Source organism: Megalobrama amblycephala, linkage group LG20 (assembly GCF_018812025.1).
Source record: "Megalobrama amblycephala isolate DHTTF-2021 linkage group LG20, ASM1881202v1, whole genome shotgun sequence".
NCBI classification, from domain to species: Eukaryota; Metazoa; Chordata; class Actinopteri; order Cypriniformes; family Xenocyprididae; genus Megalobrama; species Megalobrama amblycephala.
Window position 1 is genome coordinate 7778138 of NC_063063.1, and position 14238 is coordinate 7792375.

Consider the following 14238-nt stretch of genomic DNA (forward strand, 5'->3'; position numbering starts at 1 on the left):
TATCCTAATACTTTTTATTGTCCACATATTCTTCATATGATTTCTTCACTGTTGATTTGCTTGACAGGGAGTCGACATGGAATCTAAAGGTGATGAAAAAGGCACCCAAACAGAAGCTTCAGTTAAGCAGTTTGGTGCAAATACGCCAACTGTATCATGCACATTTGACCGTGAGTTCATTAAGGACAGAGATTTCAGAAAGGCTTTTTTTTATTATTATTTTTTTTATTCCAGAATATCCATTTTATTAATGTTAAGCCTGACTTTCTTGCAGGATCCAATGCATACCACTTGAGAGTCTATGTTTACCAGGGCAGAAACCTTATTGCTCTGGACAAAGACAGCTTCTCAGGTCTCATAGCAGATTTAATATTGCTGATTTGTCTTTAAATTGCAATAATCTGGAAAAATTACCTGGCTTTTATTATAACTAAAAATCATATTGGTTTAAATTGCAGATCCATATGTCCATGTGTCCTTCTTGCATCACAGTCAAACAACAGAAACAATCAAAAGCACCTTGAACCCGACATGGGATCAGACTCTTATATTTAAAAATGTGGAAATCTATGGTGATCCCCAGTCTCTCGCCCAGAATCCACCTAGAGTGGTTATGGAAATCTTTGACAGCGATCAAGTGGTTGGTCTGATATATATTTATGCTCTCACTTTACTTAACAAATTTGAAAATATTGGCTTCTCAAGGTGTCTCAGGATGCCTATTAAATTTTAAAAAATAGTTCACTATTTACAACACAAAAGATTTTTTTTGAAGAATAATTAAGTGAATTTTTAAAAAATTAATGACATATAAAGAGAATTTGTACTTTACTGGTTAACCAGACAAATATTAGCTTTTCTATATACTTGCCTTTTAGAATGCAAGTGCCACGACACTGAATGATTTGAATTTGTTCATCTGTTAGGGTAAAGATGAAATGCTTGGCAGAAGTACATGTGTACCTTTGGTGAAGTTGAATCCAGGCATGGATGAATCACCTAAACTCCTCTGGGAGCCTGTGATGCACAAAAATGCTCCTGCTGGGGAGGTTCTAGTGGCTGCAGAGCTCATTTTGAAGACCAAGGTATGGTTCTTCATGGAATTTGGGTCAATTATGGCTGCTATGTTTCCAATAAAAATTCTGCTTGATAATTCTTATGTTTTCTAACTCTAGGGAAATGACACTGAACTTCCCCTTGCTCCTCCTAAACGAGGAGAGAAGCTCTATATGGTTCCACAAGGGGTGCGACCGGTGGTGCAGCTCACTGCCATAGAGGTCAGTTTCATCTCTGTGTGTTGTCCTTTGTGGGAGTTTTAAAGAATCAAAATTTATTTAATCTGTCAAGATAATGTACTATTAACTTTCTCTCCAGTCCAAAAGACCATTTATTGAATTAAAACATACACACAGACGGCAATATTTACACACTGATGTTTGATATTTGCAGGTTCTAGCTTGGGGATTGCGTAACATGAAGACGTATCAGTTGGCTCCAGTAACGTCACCCAGTTTGGTGGTGGAATGCGGAGGAGAGAGAGTTCAGACAGCTGTCATCAAAAATATGAAGAAGTGCCCTAATTTCCAAGGAAATGTCCTCTTATTAAAAGTGGTGAGCATCCATCTCTACCTGTTGGGAAAAGGCATATTAATTCTTTAAAATAAATGCTGCTTGCTTTGATATTTTTCTGTCTAATACAATGACATTTGAATGTGGTTTAATTTTCCAAATGCTTTTTGAGGCCACAGACCATATACCATCAGTGTCTTGTTTTATAACTTTAGCTTCTACCCAAAGAAGAGATGTATGCTCCCCCTATAGTACTGAAAGTCATCGACCACAGACCCTTTGGACGGAAACCTGTGGTGGGTCAGTGCACTATATGTACCCTGGAAGAGTTTCGATGTGACCCTTATGTCACAGTAGCTGAAGTTGCCATGTCTTCAAAAGGTACATCCCCTTTTACACATTTTCTGTTTATCTGATTTATATACAGAGAGACAATTACAGTGTGCATAAGGTGATGTGATATATTGATATTCTTTAAACATTCTCTTTAAATATTGAGTTTGTTGTAAACCTTTTAACACTAACTATTAAACTTTGGCAAAAAAAAAAAAAAAAAAAAAAAAAAAAAAAAAAAATATATATATATATATATATATATATATATATATATATATATATATATATATATATATATATATATATATATATATATATATATATATATATATATATATATATATATATATATATATATAGGATGAGAAAATAATCCATATTACAAAAATAAAACCATGCAAATATTACTAAATGTGACATTAAAAAGTGTATAAATCACTAGTTTTTCTAAATCACTAGCAACACCAGATTTTCTAAAGTAACAATGTCCAGCGTGAGAAGAGCAACGTGTTATGATTAGATGTGATCGGTTATAATTGGCAGCATTGTGTCTGTGGTAAACTTATAGCTAATTAATTACACTGTGATTAATTAATCTTTCTCGTGCCTCTCCTGAGCCCATCCACACAAACGACTTTTAACAGATCCCCTAAAGTGTGCAGTGGGTTTGGTGGGGTGTAATTGTGAATGAATGGGGAAAAGTCACGTGAGAGGAGGCAATGCTTCCATCGCGCTATGATTGGATGTGATTGCTTATAATTGGCTATGAAATACATCGTTGTGTCTGTGACCACTGAGATATATATATATATATATATATATATATATATATATATATATATATATATATATATATATATATATATATATAAAATATATAATATATATATATATATATATATATATATATATATATATATATATATATATATATATAATATAACACGATTGAATGTCTTTGTTTCTTCTGTTCGCATATTGAATTGTACTGTATATGGTTTCTCTATGGGTTCTTCTTTTTTTTTTTTTTAATCTGTTTATTTAAAGCTGCAGTCTGTAACTTTTTTTTTTTTTTTTGTTAAAGTTCCAAAAAATTGTTCCAAATTAACCAGCCAGTGTTCAAAATGATCTACTTACCTTAGCTCGGTTCACAATGGTAAGCTTGTAATAATGTTTTGTAATTCGAGTGGTACTGGTAGGTTTCCACAGAAATTTGAATGCTCCCATTCGTCTTTCGTCATTAGTCACATCTGTTTACATAAGAGTCCCAGCTAGTAGGTTATATATATATATTAAACTTTATAATTTTGCTGGCGGATTGTATGGTATGACAAATTAACTTTCGAGATTAGTTGTGTACAGAAATTGAAATCTACAGGTAACGCTAATACACACTAAATACACGTAGTCACGCTATGCTGATGTTGTTAACATTAACAATTTGAGAAAAAGTATAACAATAATAATAATAATAATAATAATAATTTGCACTGTTATCATATCACACGGATGTGATATGAGCTAAGTGATTGTTAGATTTAATCATTGGTAGCGTGATTTATTGTAATTTTTTAACAAAAGTTGCTGATTTGACAGATGACATTTTCCAAATTCTTATTTTGATCCTACTTCTAAGACTACAATCTGTGATTCTGAAGTACAGTATCAACCTGTGCGGTGACTGACAGCCACACATTCTCCTCAAAGCATTAGATTTATCCATGCTGAGGAACCGTGCCGATGCACAACCCACGTAAAGATGTTAATTCCGCAAATAACTGCAATTGCAGGTTTTAAACAGAGATGGTGACAAAGAGGCAAAACTTACAGACTGCAGCTTTAACCAGGAAAATGTGACAACATTAAGTGTAACTGGGACATTTGTGTGTGTGTGTGTGTGTAATATATCTGCTGAAGTGTGATGGAATATCTTCTATTTGCATACTAAATTGTGATTGATATTATGTCTCTCCAAAAGTCGCCTTACTGCTGATTTAAAAAATTTGAAAGAATATTTGCATTCTTACAGTGTCTTTGATGGCAGCTGGTCCAAGAGACCTCCATGTAAACATTGATGATGGCAGACAGCAACTTCTAGAAGCTCAGGTACTGGTACCAAGTCACTTGGCTTTGTAGTTTGTAGGTTTAGGAACTTGAGCCTCACCTTGTGAGAGAAAAACTATGTAATGGTGATTTTTAACTTTGTGAATTTCAGTATATGTATGGCATCTCAGCTGCTGTTGACAAAATGGGCACTGCTAGTCAACTTCAAGTATGTATAGTAATAAGGCACTTAAATCAAAATGTAATTAAATTTAATTCTGGGTTAAAGGTTGAAGTGTGTAATTTCAGCAAAAAGGTACCAAACCGATGCCATTGTGGTTGAGCCAGTGTGGTTTTGCCTAGCTGGCTGATCAGAAAACAGATTGCAATTCTGTTTGGTGCCACTAGAGGCACTGAAATTACATATTTCAACACAAACATTTAATTTTCCCTTATACCTATATGCTCAGGCTGATTGTATGAAATCTTGTACTTCTGTAATTAGAAATGGGCTAAATTGAGGGAATATCTAATCAATATGTTGTGCTCAGAATGATCAATTTAATTTCCCGTTCAGGCGATTTTTGTACAGCTGACCTTCTATATATGAAATCATACTAAAATTCATTGAAGTGTGCCGTTTAAACGATCTCTAATGCCTTTCTGAATTCAAAATTTGAATGTGTGCATTCATAAGCAAATCAACTTTACATTTATTAACTAACTTTATCCTATTGATTGATTTGAAATGAACTCCCTTGTGTGTACTAAAGGCATTTTAATAATGGAGGCTTTAAGTAGTAGTAAATTTAAAGTATTACATTTATACTTTTATTTCAAGTTTTCATTCAGTTTACATTTTTCAGATAAAATCATCACTTCTTTTAAATCTTGTTACACGTTATACTGATAGTTGAGATTAGACTGAACCATTACATATATGTAAAAGGTTTTCCAAGCCTAATAATAATTTATCTTAACAAATCTTAACTTTTTTTTTTTTTTTTTTTTTTTTTCTTTGTGTGTCTGTTTGCACATTTCCTGGTGTTTCAACAGCGTGAGAAGGTGAGTTCTGTGATTTAAATTTACACACTTTCCACTTAAGCTAAGTTTGGTCTTGGATAATGCTCTTAAATTTATCATATGTCTATATTAGCTCTATCATGAGGATGAAACTGTCTATTTTGTTAACCTTACAGGAAAAAGAGACTGTTGATTGGTGGAGTAAGTTTTATGCTTCAGTTGGAGAGAGTGAGAAATGCCGCCCATACCTTGACAAAGGTTATGACAAATTGGAAGTGAGTTGAATATTTATTTAATATTACATTTAATAAATGCCTAAATCCAGTCCATTAAAACTGCTATTCTTCTGAAGCTTCTGAAGTATGTTTTCCTTATTATATGGTTTAGTTAGATTTTTGAATACGTTATTTACTAGAAATCATGACGTCTGCCCTAGCTTTCCTCAGTGCGTTCATTCATTCTTATGAGAAGTACAGATGTTTGATTTGTGAACCAAATTGTTCTTTTGAATCTGGTCTTTTCAATTAATGAGTTGGTCCAGTTCTCAAAACCTGCACTTATTAAAAGCTGGAATACACTAAACGACTTTTAAAATCTGAATATATTTTAAAACGCTAGGCATCTGCCGACTTTGTAAATAGTTTGAGAGGAAAAACTGGCCATCATACACTAAGGATAGATCACACACTACCAGACCTCTACTTCTATTTCCAGTCAAACGAACACAGCAAACCTGTGCAGAAAAACACTTCCCTTGTTGCTAGAAGACACATGACAAATTGAAAACAATACATGTTCTAAAATTGGCTCAAAATATCAAACATGTTCGATATCCTCCGACTGGATGGAATCAAACTTTGAAGCTAAAAAATTGGAGGCTGTGACCATCATACACGATACGATTTTCTGAAATCTGTCAACTCAAATCTTCAGACTGGCTCTGACTTTCGGCAACTAGAATCAACTTGTCCTGACTGTAAATCATGTAGTGTATTCCAACCTTAAGTTTACTGATTTAGTGATCTGGATGAGCGGTTAACAATTCACTTTGGAGAGAAAGATTTTCAGTGAATAACAGCTTAAATTTTGGTTTTACTCACACTAAGCTATTGTATGACTTCAGAATACTTGAATCCACAAAAGTTAAAAAAAGTTTTTACTGAAGCTCCTATATTGTTTAGTAATTGTAACCATGTTCTTTTCTGTTGGTTTTCATAGGTGTATAAACATGAGCTTGAAAATGTCAAGGAATTCATGGGTCTTACAGATTTCTGCAAAACCTTCAAATTGCAACGTGGCAAAAATGATAGTGATGATGATGATCCTGCTGTAGTTGGGGAATTCAAGGCAAGATTTGTATTAATTTGGTCTAAAAATGAATGTATTTGGTACTTAAAGGTGCCTTAGAACCAGTTTTAACAAGATATAAGTCTAAGGTGTCCCCTGAATGTGTCTGTGAAGTTTCAGCTCAAAATACCCCATAGATTTATTTTATTCATTTTTTTAACTGCCTATTTTGAGCCATAATTATATATGCACCGATTCAGTGCGCGGCCCCTTTAAATCTCTTGCTCCCCGCCCCCGAGCTCTCGACTGCCTTAACCAGCATAAACAAAGTTCACACAGCTAATATAACCCTCAAAATAGATCTTTACAAAGTGTTCGTCATTCATGCTGCATGCATGCATCAATTCCTGTAGGTATAGTATTTATTTGGATGTTTACATTTGATTCTGAATGAGTTTGAGGCTATATGCTCCGTGGCTAACGGGCTAAAGTTAACATTACACACTGTTGGAGAGATTTATAAAGAATGAAGGGGTGTTTATGAATTATACAGTCTGCAAGTGTTTAAAAATGAAAATAGCGACGGCTCTCTTGTCTCCGTGAATACAGTAAGAAACGCTGGTAACTTTAACCACATTTAACAGTACATTAGCAACATGCTAACGAAACATTTAGAAAGACAATTTAAAAATCACTAAAAATATCATGATATCATGGATCATGTCAGTTATTATTGCTCCATCTGCCATTTTTCGCTGTTGTCCTTGCTTGCTTACCTAGTCTGATGATTCAGCTGTGCACAGATCCAGACGTCCTGCCCTTGTGTAATGCCTTGAACATGAGCTGGCATATGCAAATATTGGGGTCATACATATTAATGATCCCGACTGTTACGTAACAGTCGGTGTTATTTTGAGATTCGCCTGTTTTTCGGAGGTCTTTTAAACAAATGAGATTTATATAAGAAGGAGGAAACAATGGTGTTTGAGACTTGTCATTTCCATGTACTGAACTCTTGTTATTCATCTATGCCGAGGTAAATTCAAATTTTCATTCGATGGCACCTTTAACACCCTACATATTTGTTGAGTATTCCATATCATTTGGAAATGTCTCATTACAGAAGTAAAATGGCTTGAAAACAGCATTTCATGTTGACTTTTTGTTGACTATTTTTTCTGGTCTTGGTTGTGTAAAATGTTATTAAATGAAATTATATAATTACATAAATAATTAAATACATTTTAATTATTCAATTAAAATATTATTATTTAATGTTTTAGAACAGTCTCTTATTAAAAGTAAAACAAATAATATTGGGAAATAGAAATATATAGAATTATATATATATATATCATTTAAATGTCATATAAATCATATATATATATATATATATATATATATATATATATATATATATATATATATATATATATATATATATATATATTTAATAAATGTAATTTATTCCTGTGATGGCAAAGGTGAATTTTCAGCAGCTATTACTTGAGTCATCAGTGTCACATGATCTTTCAGAAATCATTCTAATATGCTTATGCTGATTCTAATTCTAATCATTCTGATTGTTTTCAGGGCTCGTTTAAGGTCTACCCATTGCCAGATGATCCAGGGGTGGCTCCTCCGCCACGTCAGTTCAGAGAGCTGCCCGAAAGCGTCTCTCAGGAGTGTGTGGTCAGAATCTACGTAGTTCAGGCTATCGACCTGCAACCCAAAGACAACAATGGCAAAGTACTTTCTATCATTCAGCATTTTAGAAAACCTGAGAACTAATTTTGAGTTTCAATTACTCAATTTGTGGAATTCCTTTTAAGTAAAAAGAAAAAGCAAAGCTCCTTTTCTTTTTCAGTGTGACCCATACATCAAAATCTCTTTGGGGAAAAAGTCTATTGATGACAGAGACAACTATATACCGTACACACTTAACCCAGTGTTTGGAAGGTAATGCCAGAGATTTATTGAGAGTTTATCATGCATTCAGACTGTCGAAGAGGACTGACTGAGAACCGTTCTCTGTCTCTCAACAGAATGTTTGAAATTACATGCTTCCTCCCACAAGACAAAGACCTGAAAATTGCCGTCTATGACTTCGATTTGCTCAGCCGTGATGAGAAAGTTGGGGAGACAGTGATTGACTTGGAAAACCGCTTCCTTTCTCACTTTGGTTCTTATTGTGGTTTAGCCCAGACATACTGCATGTGAGACCCATACAATATAATTTAATACAAAGTTAGTATTTTCTTTGAGGACAACATTAGTTAACAAATGTATTATTCATTAAATAGTTCTGGACCAAACCAGTGGCGTGATCAGAACAAACCATCTCAGATTCTTGAACATCATGCCCGTTTGAAAGGATTGAGTCCACCTAGAAGTGAAGACAATGGAAACACTTTATCCTTTGGTGGCCGATTGTATTGCCTCTCTGACTTTGGTGAGTTAAAGAGATATTTGTTCTTTTGAACACTATTATGGTGGCTTGACAATCTGTTAATGTATTATATTATAAAATATATGTATGCATTTTAGAAGCGAACCAGAAAATTCACGAACACCTGGGTCCACCAAGTGAACGGATCGCTCTGCACGTCCTCCGAACTCAAGGCCTGGTTCCGGAGCATGTTGAAACCAGAACTCTTTACAGTAGCTTCCAACCGAATCTGCCGCAGGTGTGATGCTGCTCACAACCTGCTTCTTCCTATGATATACTTTATAGACCCCTTTTTTGTTTGAAAGCAAGCTCAAAACACTGCTTTATCTGTTTTATAGGGAAAACTCCAGATGTGGGTTGACATTTTCCCCAAAACCCTCGGGCCTCCTGGACCTCCTTTTGACATATCGCCACGCAAAGCAAAAAAGTGAGAAGAAACTGGTACTTTCGGTTATGCTTTTATGTTGATTGACGATAGACTCACGTTCATTCTTTTTATCAGGTACTTTCTGCGCGTCATCGTTTGGAACACGACTGACGTAGTGTTAGATGAAACCAGCATTACTGGTGAAAATATGAGTGACGTCTATGTAAAGGGGTATGTAAAAGATCTTTGCTGTCTCTTAAGACAAGACAAGACACTACAGGCAAAACCATTGTTTAGAATTTAGGCTTTTTTGCTTCTATAAGATGTCTTCTTTCAGACTAGTGGAAAGAAAACAGAAAAATCTTCTGTTTTATGGAGTTATTAAAAAAAGAGATACAAAATCCACTACGTAAAAACCTTTAATATGTAAACAAAATGAAACAAAAATTTTGAACCTGGCTTTATCTTTTGTTATGGAAATGTATGCAAATGAGTTCATAGTTACATGCATCCAAGATCAAAAAACACTATTTTTCCCAATATACATTGCAGCATCACCTCTTTTCTCACAATGTCAAACGGTTCAATCAAGAACTCTGTCTCTCTAAACCCCTCCTTTCTGAGAGCCTTCTCTGCTCTGATTGGTCAGATGGCCCAGGCTGTTGTAATTGGTCTGTTTCTTACAGCGTTTGTTGAAAACGAAACACCCATTACCATGTCTAAATTTAATCTCTGGAGGCTTCCTCAGCGTGTATACACAGTGATAGGAACAGTAATGATGCCGTTAGTTTTACCATATCACTTTGCATCCAATGAAGAACCATAGGCTGGTCATAGGCTGTAAGTTTGAGCAGGAAGTAAGGCTGGACTCATTTCCGGAACTGGTTCTTTCTTTTTGGAGAGAATAACACTACATTCATTGTGCACTTTGATCTTTGAAATTTTGCAGACCTTTTACATTAACAAACACCTGTATTACACACTACATGAAAGGTAATATCCAAAAAAGCGTAATGGGTCACTTTAATGTGTTTTACTAATAAATTTTGTAGCATTTGTCATAATGCATGCATTTGTGTCTTTGATTAGTTGGATGCCAGGTATGGAAGAAAATAAGCAAAAAACAGACGTCCATTATCGATCTTTAGATGGCGATGGAAATTTCAACTGGAGGTTTGTCTTCGGATTTGAATACCTACCTGCGGAGCAGCTATGTCTTGTATCTAAAAAGGTAATATAGATTGACTGTTTAATATGTTATGAAGAGCACTTGGAAGTATTAAAATATTCTTTTTCTTTTACATTAAAAAGGAACACTTCTGGAACCTGGACAAATCAGAGTTTAGAATCCCACCCAAGCTGATTGTTCAAATATGGGATAATGACAAATTCTCACTGGATGATTACCTAGGTGAGATGTCTGTATGCAGCTCTTTTCTGAGCTCTTAGGAATTTTATTTTTCTTTACATTTTTGGGTCCTCTTGTGTATTATTTCACTTGCGTTACAGGTGCTATTGAACTTGATCTGCACCACCTCATCAACCCTTCCAAAACACCAGAGAAATGTGACCTTAGGATGGTGCCGGATGGAACTACGCATCCAAAATCAGACCAATTCAAGTCTCTTTTTGACCAGAAGTCAGTTAGAGGATGGTGGCCATGCTACATGGATAAAGATGGGAAGAGGGAGCTTGGTGTAAGTACAGCTAATGCAATGTCTTTTTTTTTTTTTTTTTTTTTTTTTTTTGTTTCTCTGTGTGGTGCAGTATGACATTAATTGTCCATGATCCAGTCAAATTCCAATGGATATTAACCCTTAAATGCATGACTGTTTCGCCAATCATTCTTACATATTCGGGTCTTTATCGACCCGGATCTATATCTAACACGGAAGGATCTCTACCTGTCGTGATAATATAAAACTCCTCTGATATTAGAGTAACACTTACAGAAGGATAAAATAAAGCATATTTTGTTACCTTTTGGAGCTTGAAAGGGCTCCGTTTGAGCAGATGTTTTATGCCATCATCACTGTCCTCGTCAGAGCTCATTTCCCAGTAAATTCAGCAAATAATAGGCTAGTTTTATGTTTGAGGTCACGAATATGAGCCCGTTCGCAATCTCAAACGTATTCTCAAAACGATATAATTTTCAACATCTTCAAAATCAATATTTCAATCGCTAACAGCTTCACCAGATCCATCCAGTAACAGTTATAGTCATATTTGATTGCGTTCAGTACTTGCTCTGCAGTAAATCGCTGAGCCATTTCATGTTTGTTTTATTTCGTTTTCTGTCTGAATGAATCATCACTTCAGCATTGTGTATCAGACATTGCCACCTTGTGGAATAAAGGTGAATTACACTTATTCCGTCATCTAAGATTCAATTACTGTTGTGAAGAAAAAATATACGTACACTCATACACACCTCGGGTCGTTAGCGACCCTATACAATTTTTACAAAAAATGAATACAAAAATAGGCATTCTTTTATAATTTTATTATTTTTTTTCTTGTTATATTCTTTATAATGAATTGATTGAGGAATACCAAGAAGGTTGATGTCTAACTTTAAAAAATGAACGAGGAGGAGGGTAGTGAATGATGTCACGGGTCACTAAAGACCCGAGGTATGCATTTAAGGGTTAAATCGTCTTTTTTTTTTTTTGGTATGCCAATTTTCAACCCGCTTTGTATTGTTGCAATGTTGGAAGTATATGTAAATGAACAATGTTTACTCTTTCTCTGTGTTACCTGGGCTGAGAAATTTACGGGGGTTTTTTTTAAGCACATTTTTGATTTTGACAGCTCTGGGGAAAATTTAAAATAATGTTTTAAGCATTTTTGTATCCCTGCCAACAGACAGTCGGATCAACAGAGGGTTATTAACAAAACAGTTATTGTAAGAACAGGTTCATCACAGAGAATTTTATCTTTCTTTGTCTACTCTTTACACAGCATTATGGTAAAATGGAGAAGCCGCTTTCTTACCTGTACCCAACAACATTTTGCTTCAGGGGATTGGGCAGAAGGTGCTCCCTGTTCCTTTTCAGTTTCTTTCCGTTTTTGTTCCCCTCCATTTGTTCTAATACACTAGCTATGTTTCCATCCGCCTATTTTTATGTGCATTTTGGGATATTGCATACAAAACTCTGGATTGAAACTCCAAAATGAGCATACAGTAAATTCAAAAATGCACATAAAAAAAAACGTATATGCTCAACTGAGTCTGAAACTTTTTATCTGTTAAGAAAACATGCGTATAAATGGATGGAAACGATGGAAACTCATTCACCGTAAAAATTCCTTGATGCGCATAAAAAAGACGTGACTGTATTAACCAGCGGACCGATCTCGTTGCACAGCATCTGAAATGTTTTAGTTGTTCTGAAATGCCTGAGCCAGCGAAAGTGGTTCAGTATAATTACGTCCCAGAACTGTCTTTACACGACTGTGTTCCCAAACAGCAGGCATCCGCCTCTGAAAGCAAGATGACTTTATTGCGTTTCGTCTTTCGTTAATTACCAACCCTCATGTCTTTCCAAACCCGCAAGACGTTCACTCATCTTCAGAACACAAATGAAGATCTTTTTGATGAAATCTAAATCTAAAGCTATACATCTATCAATTTGTTGCTTCAAAAAATTCATAAAGAGATTGTAAAGGAAATCCATATGAGTGGTTTAGTCCAAATTTTCTGAAGAGATGCGATTGCTTTATATGATGAACAGATTGAATTTAGGCTTTTATTTATCTTAATTCTTAATTCTTATGCAGTTAACATGTGTCTTTTCTTCTCCACCTATTTTTGTCTGACCTTGCTTATCCAATGAGCATTTCATTGTCCGTTGGTCATGCCTTAACTGCAATTTCTAGTATAGTATTAGCATTGCATCCTTATTTAATAATTTTTGACTTTTCAGTCGGAGTTAAAGGAACACTCCACTTTTTTTTGAAAATAGGCTCATTTTCCAACTCCCCTAAAGTTAAACAGTTGAGTTTTACCGTTTTCGAATCCATTCAGCGGATCTCAGGGTCTGGCGGTACCACTTTTAGCATAGCTTAGCATAGTTCATTGAATCTGATTAGACCGTTAGCATCTCACTCAAAAAAATGGGCAAAGAGTTTTGATATTTTTCCTATTTAAAACTTGACTCTTCTGTAGTTATATCGTGTACTAAGATCGACGGAAAATGAAAAGTTGTGATTTTCTAGGCCGATGTGGCTAGGAACTATACTCTCATTCCGGAGTAATAATCAAGGAACTTTGCTGCCGTACCATGGGATAGTACAATGATATTACACACCACATGTGACCCCCTGTTTGCACAGGGAGCGTGCCTTGCAGCCAATTGTGAGAGACGCTGCCTAATATCATTGCGCCTGCTGCACACATGGTATGGCAGCAAAGTTCCTTGACTATTACGCCGGAATGAGAGTATAGTTCCTAGCCATATCGGCATAGGTATTTGACTCTGGTCAAGCCTGTCCAATAGGAGCATACTGGGAGTGGCTTTGGACGGTCACATGCCCAGTGCATTATTGGTGTTGAAGTTTTCCTATTTGCCAAAAGGCCTTTCTACTGCATAGGCACCCAACTTTTATTGAAAGCCCAGCGGTGAATTACCCCTTTAAATATGCTTCTCTTAGAATTGCGTGATATTTTGATAAAAATGGGTTATGAATGACATTTCATGTTGACATTTTTTCCTTAAAGCTTGATTAATTGGGCCTTGTTGATGTGTTGTTTCAGGGAAAGGTGGAGATGACTTTGGAGATTGTGAACGAGAAGGAAGCGGATGAGAGACCTGCTGGAAAAGGCAGAGATGAGCCCAATATGAATCCGAAACTGGATCCTCCCAAGTAATTGATTTTTTTTTTTTTTTTTTTTTTTTTTGCTTTAAATATGTTTGTTATATGTGTTAACAGAAGATCATCACAAGATTTGTTTCTTCTTTTTAAACCTCTCAGGCGACCTGAAACCTCATTCTTTTGGTTCTCAAATCCATGCAAGACATGCAAGTTCATAGTGTGGCGAAGATTTAAGTGGCTGTTCATCGGTCTGATTGTGCTAATCTTAGTACTATTATTCATTGGGATCTTGTTGTATTCTTTACCAGTAAGGATGCACTTCATCAATCCTTTCACAAAGCTTATGGTT

At 35.2% G+C, this 14238-nt stretch overlaps 1 protein-coding gene across 1 annotated transcript in view; it reads left to right on the plus strand.

Moving 5' to 3' along the window:
• The window catches only part of myof (myoferlin), a 39068-nt gene that overhangs the window by 24350 nt on the left and 480 nt on the right, over positions 1-14238 (plus strand). Inside the window, 24 exon segments of the mRNA XM_048170244.1 lie at positions 68-170; positions 275-352; positions 459-640; positions 927-1085; positions 1176-1277; positions 1450-1611; positions 1785-1950; positions 3935-4011; positions 4121-4177; positions 5005-5013; positions 5148-5246; positions 6190-6318; positions 7852-8007; positions 8126-8217; positions 8304-8474; positions 8562-8710; positions 8806-8945; positions 9046-9134; positions 9210-9305; positions 10164-10305; positions 10386-10485; positions 10584-10771; positions 13831-13940; positions 14049-14196. Coding sequence (XP_048026201.1) covers positions 68-170; positions 275-352; positions 459-640; positions 927-1085; positions 1176-1277; positions 1450-1611; positions 1785-1950; positions 3935-4011; positions 4121-4177; positions 5005-5013; positions 5148-5246; positions 6190-6318; positions 7852-8007; positions 8126-8217; positions 8304-8474; positions 8562-8710; positions 8806-8945; positions 9046-9134; positions 9210-9305; positions 10164-10305; positions 10386-10485; positions 10584-10771; positions 13831-13940; positions 14049-14196 — 2904 coding nt within the window.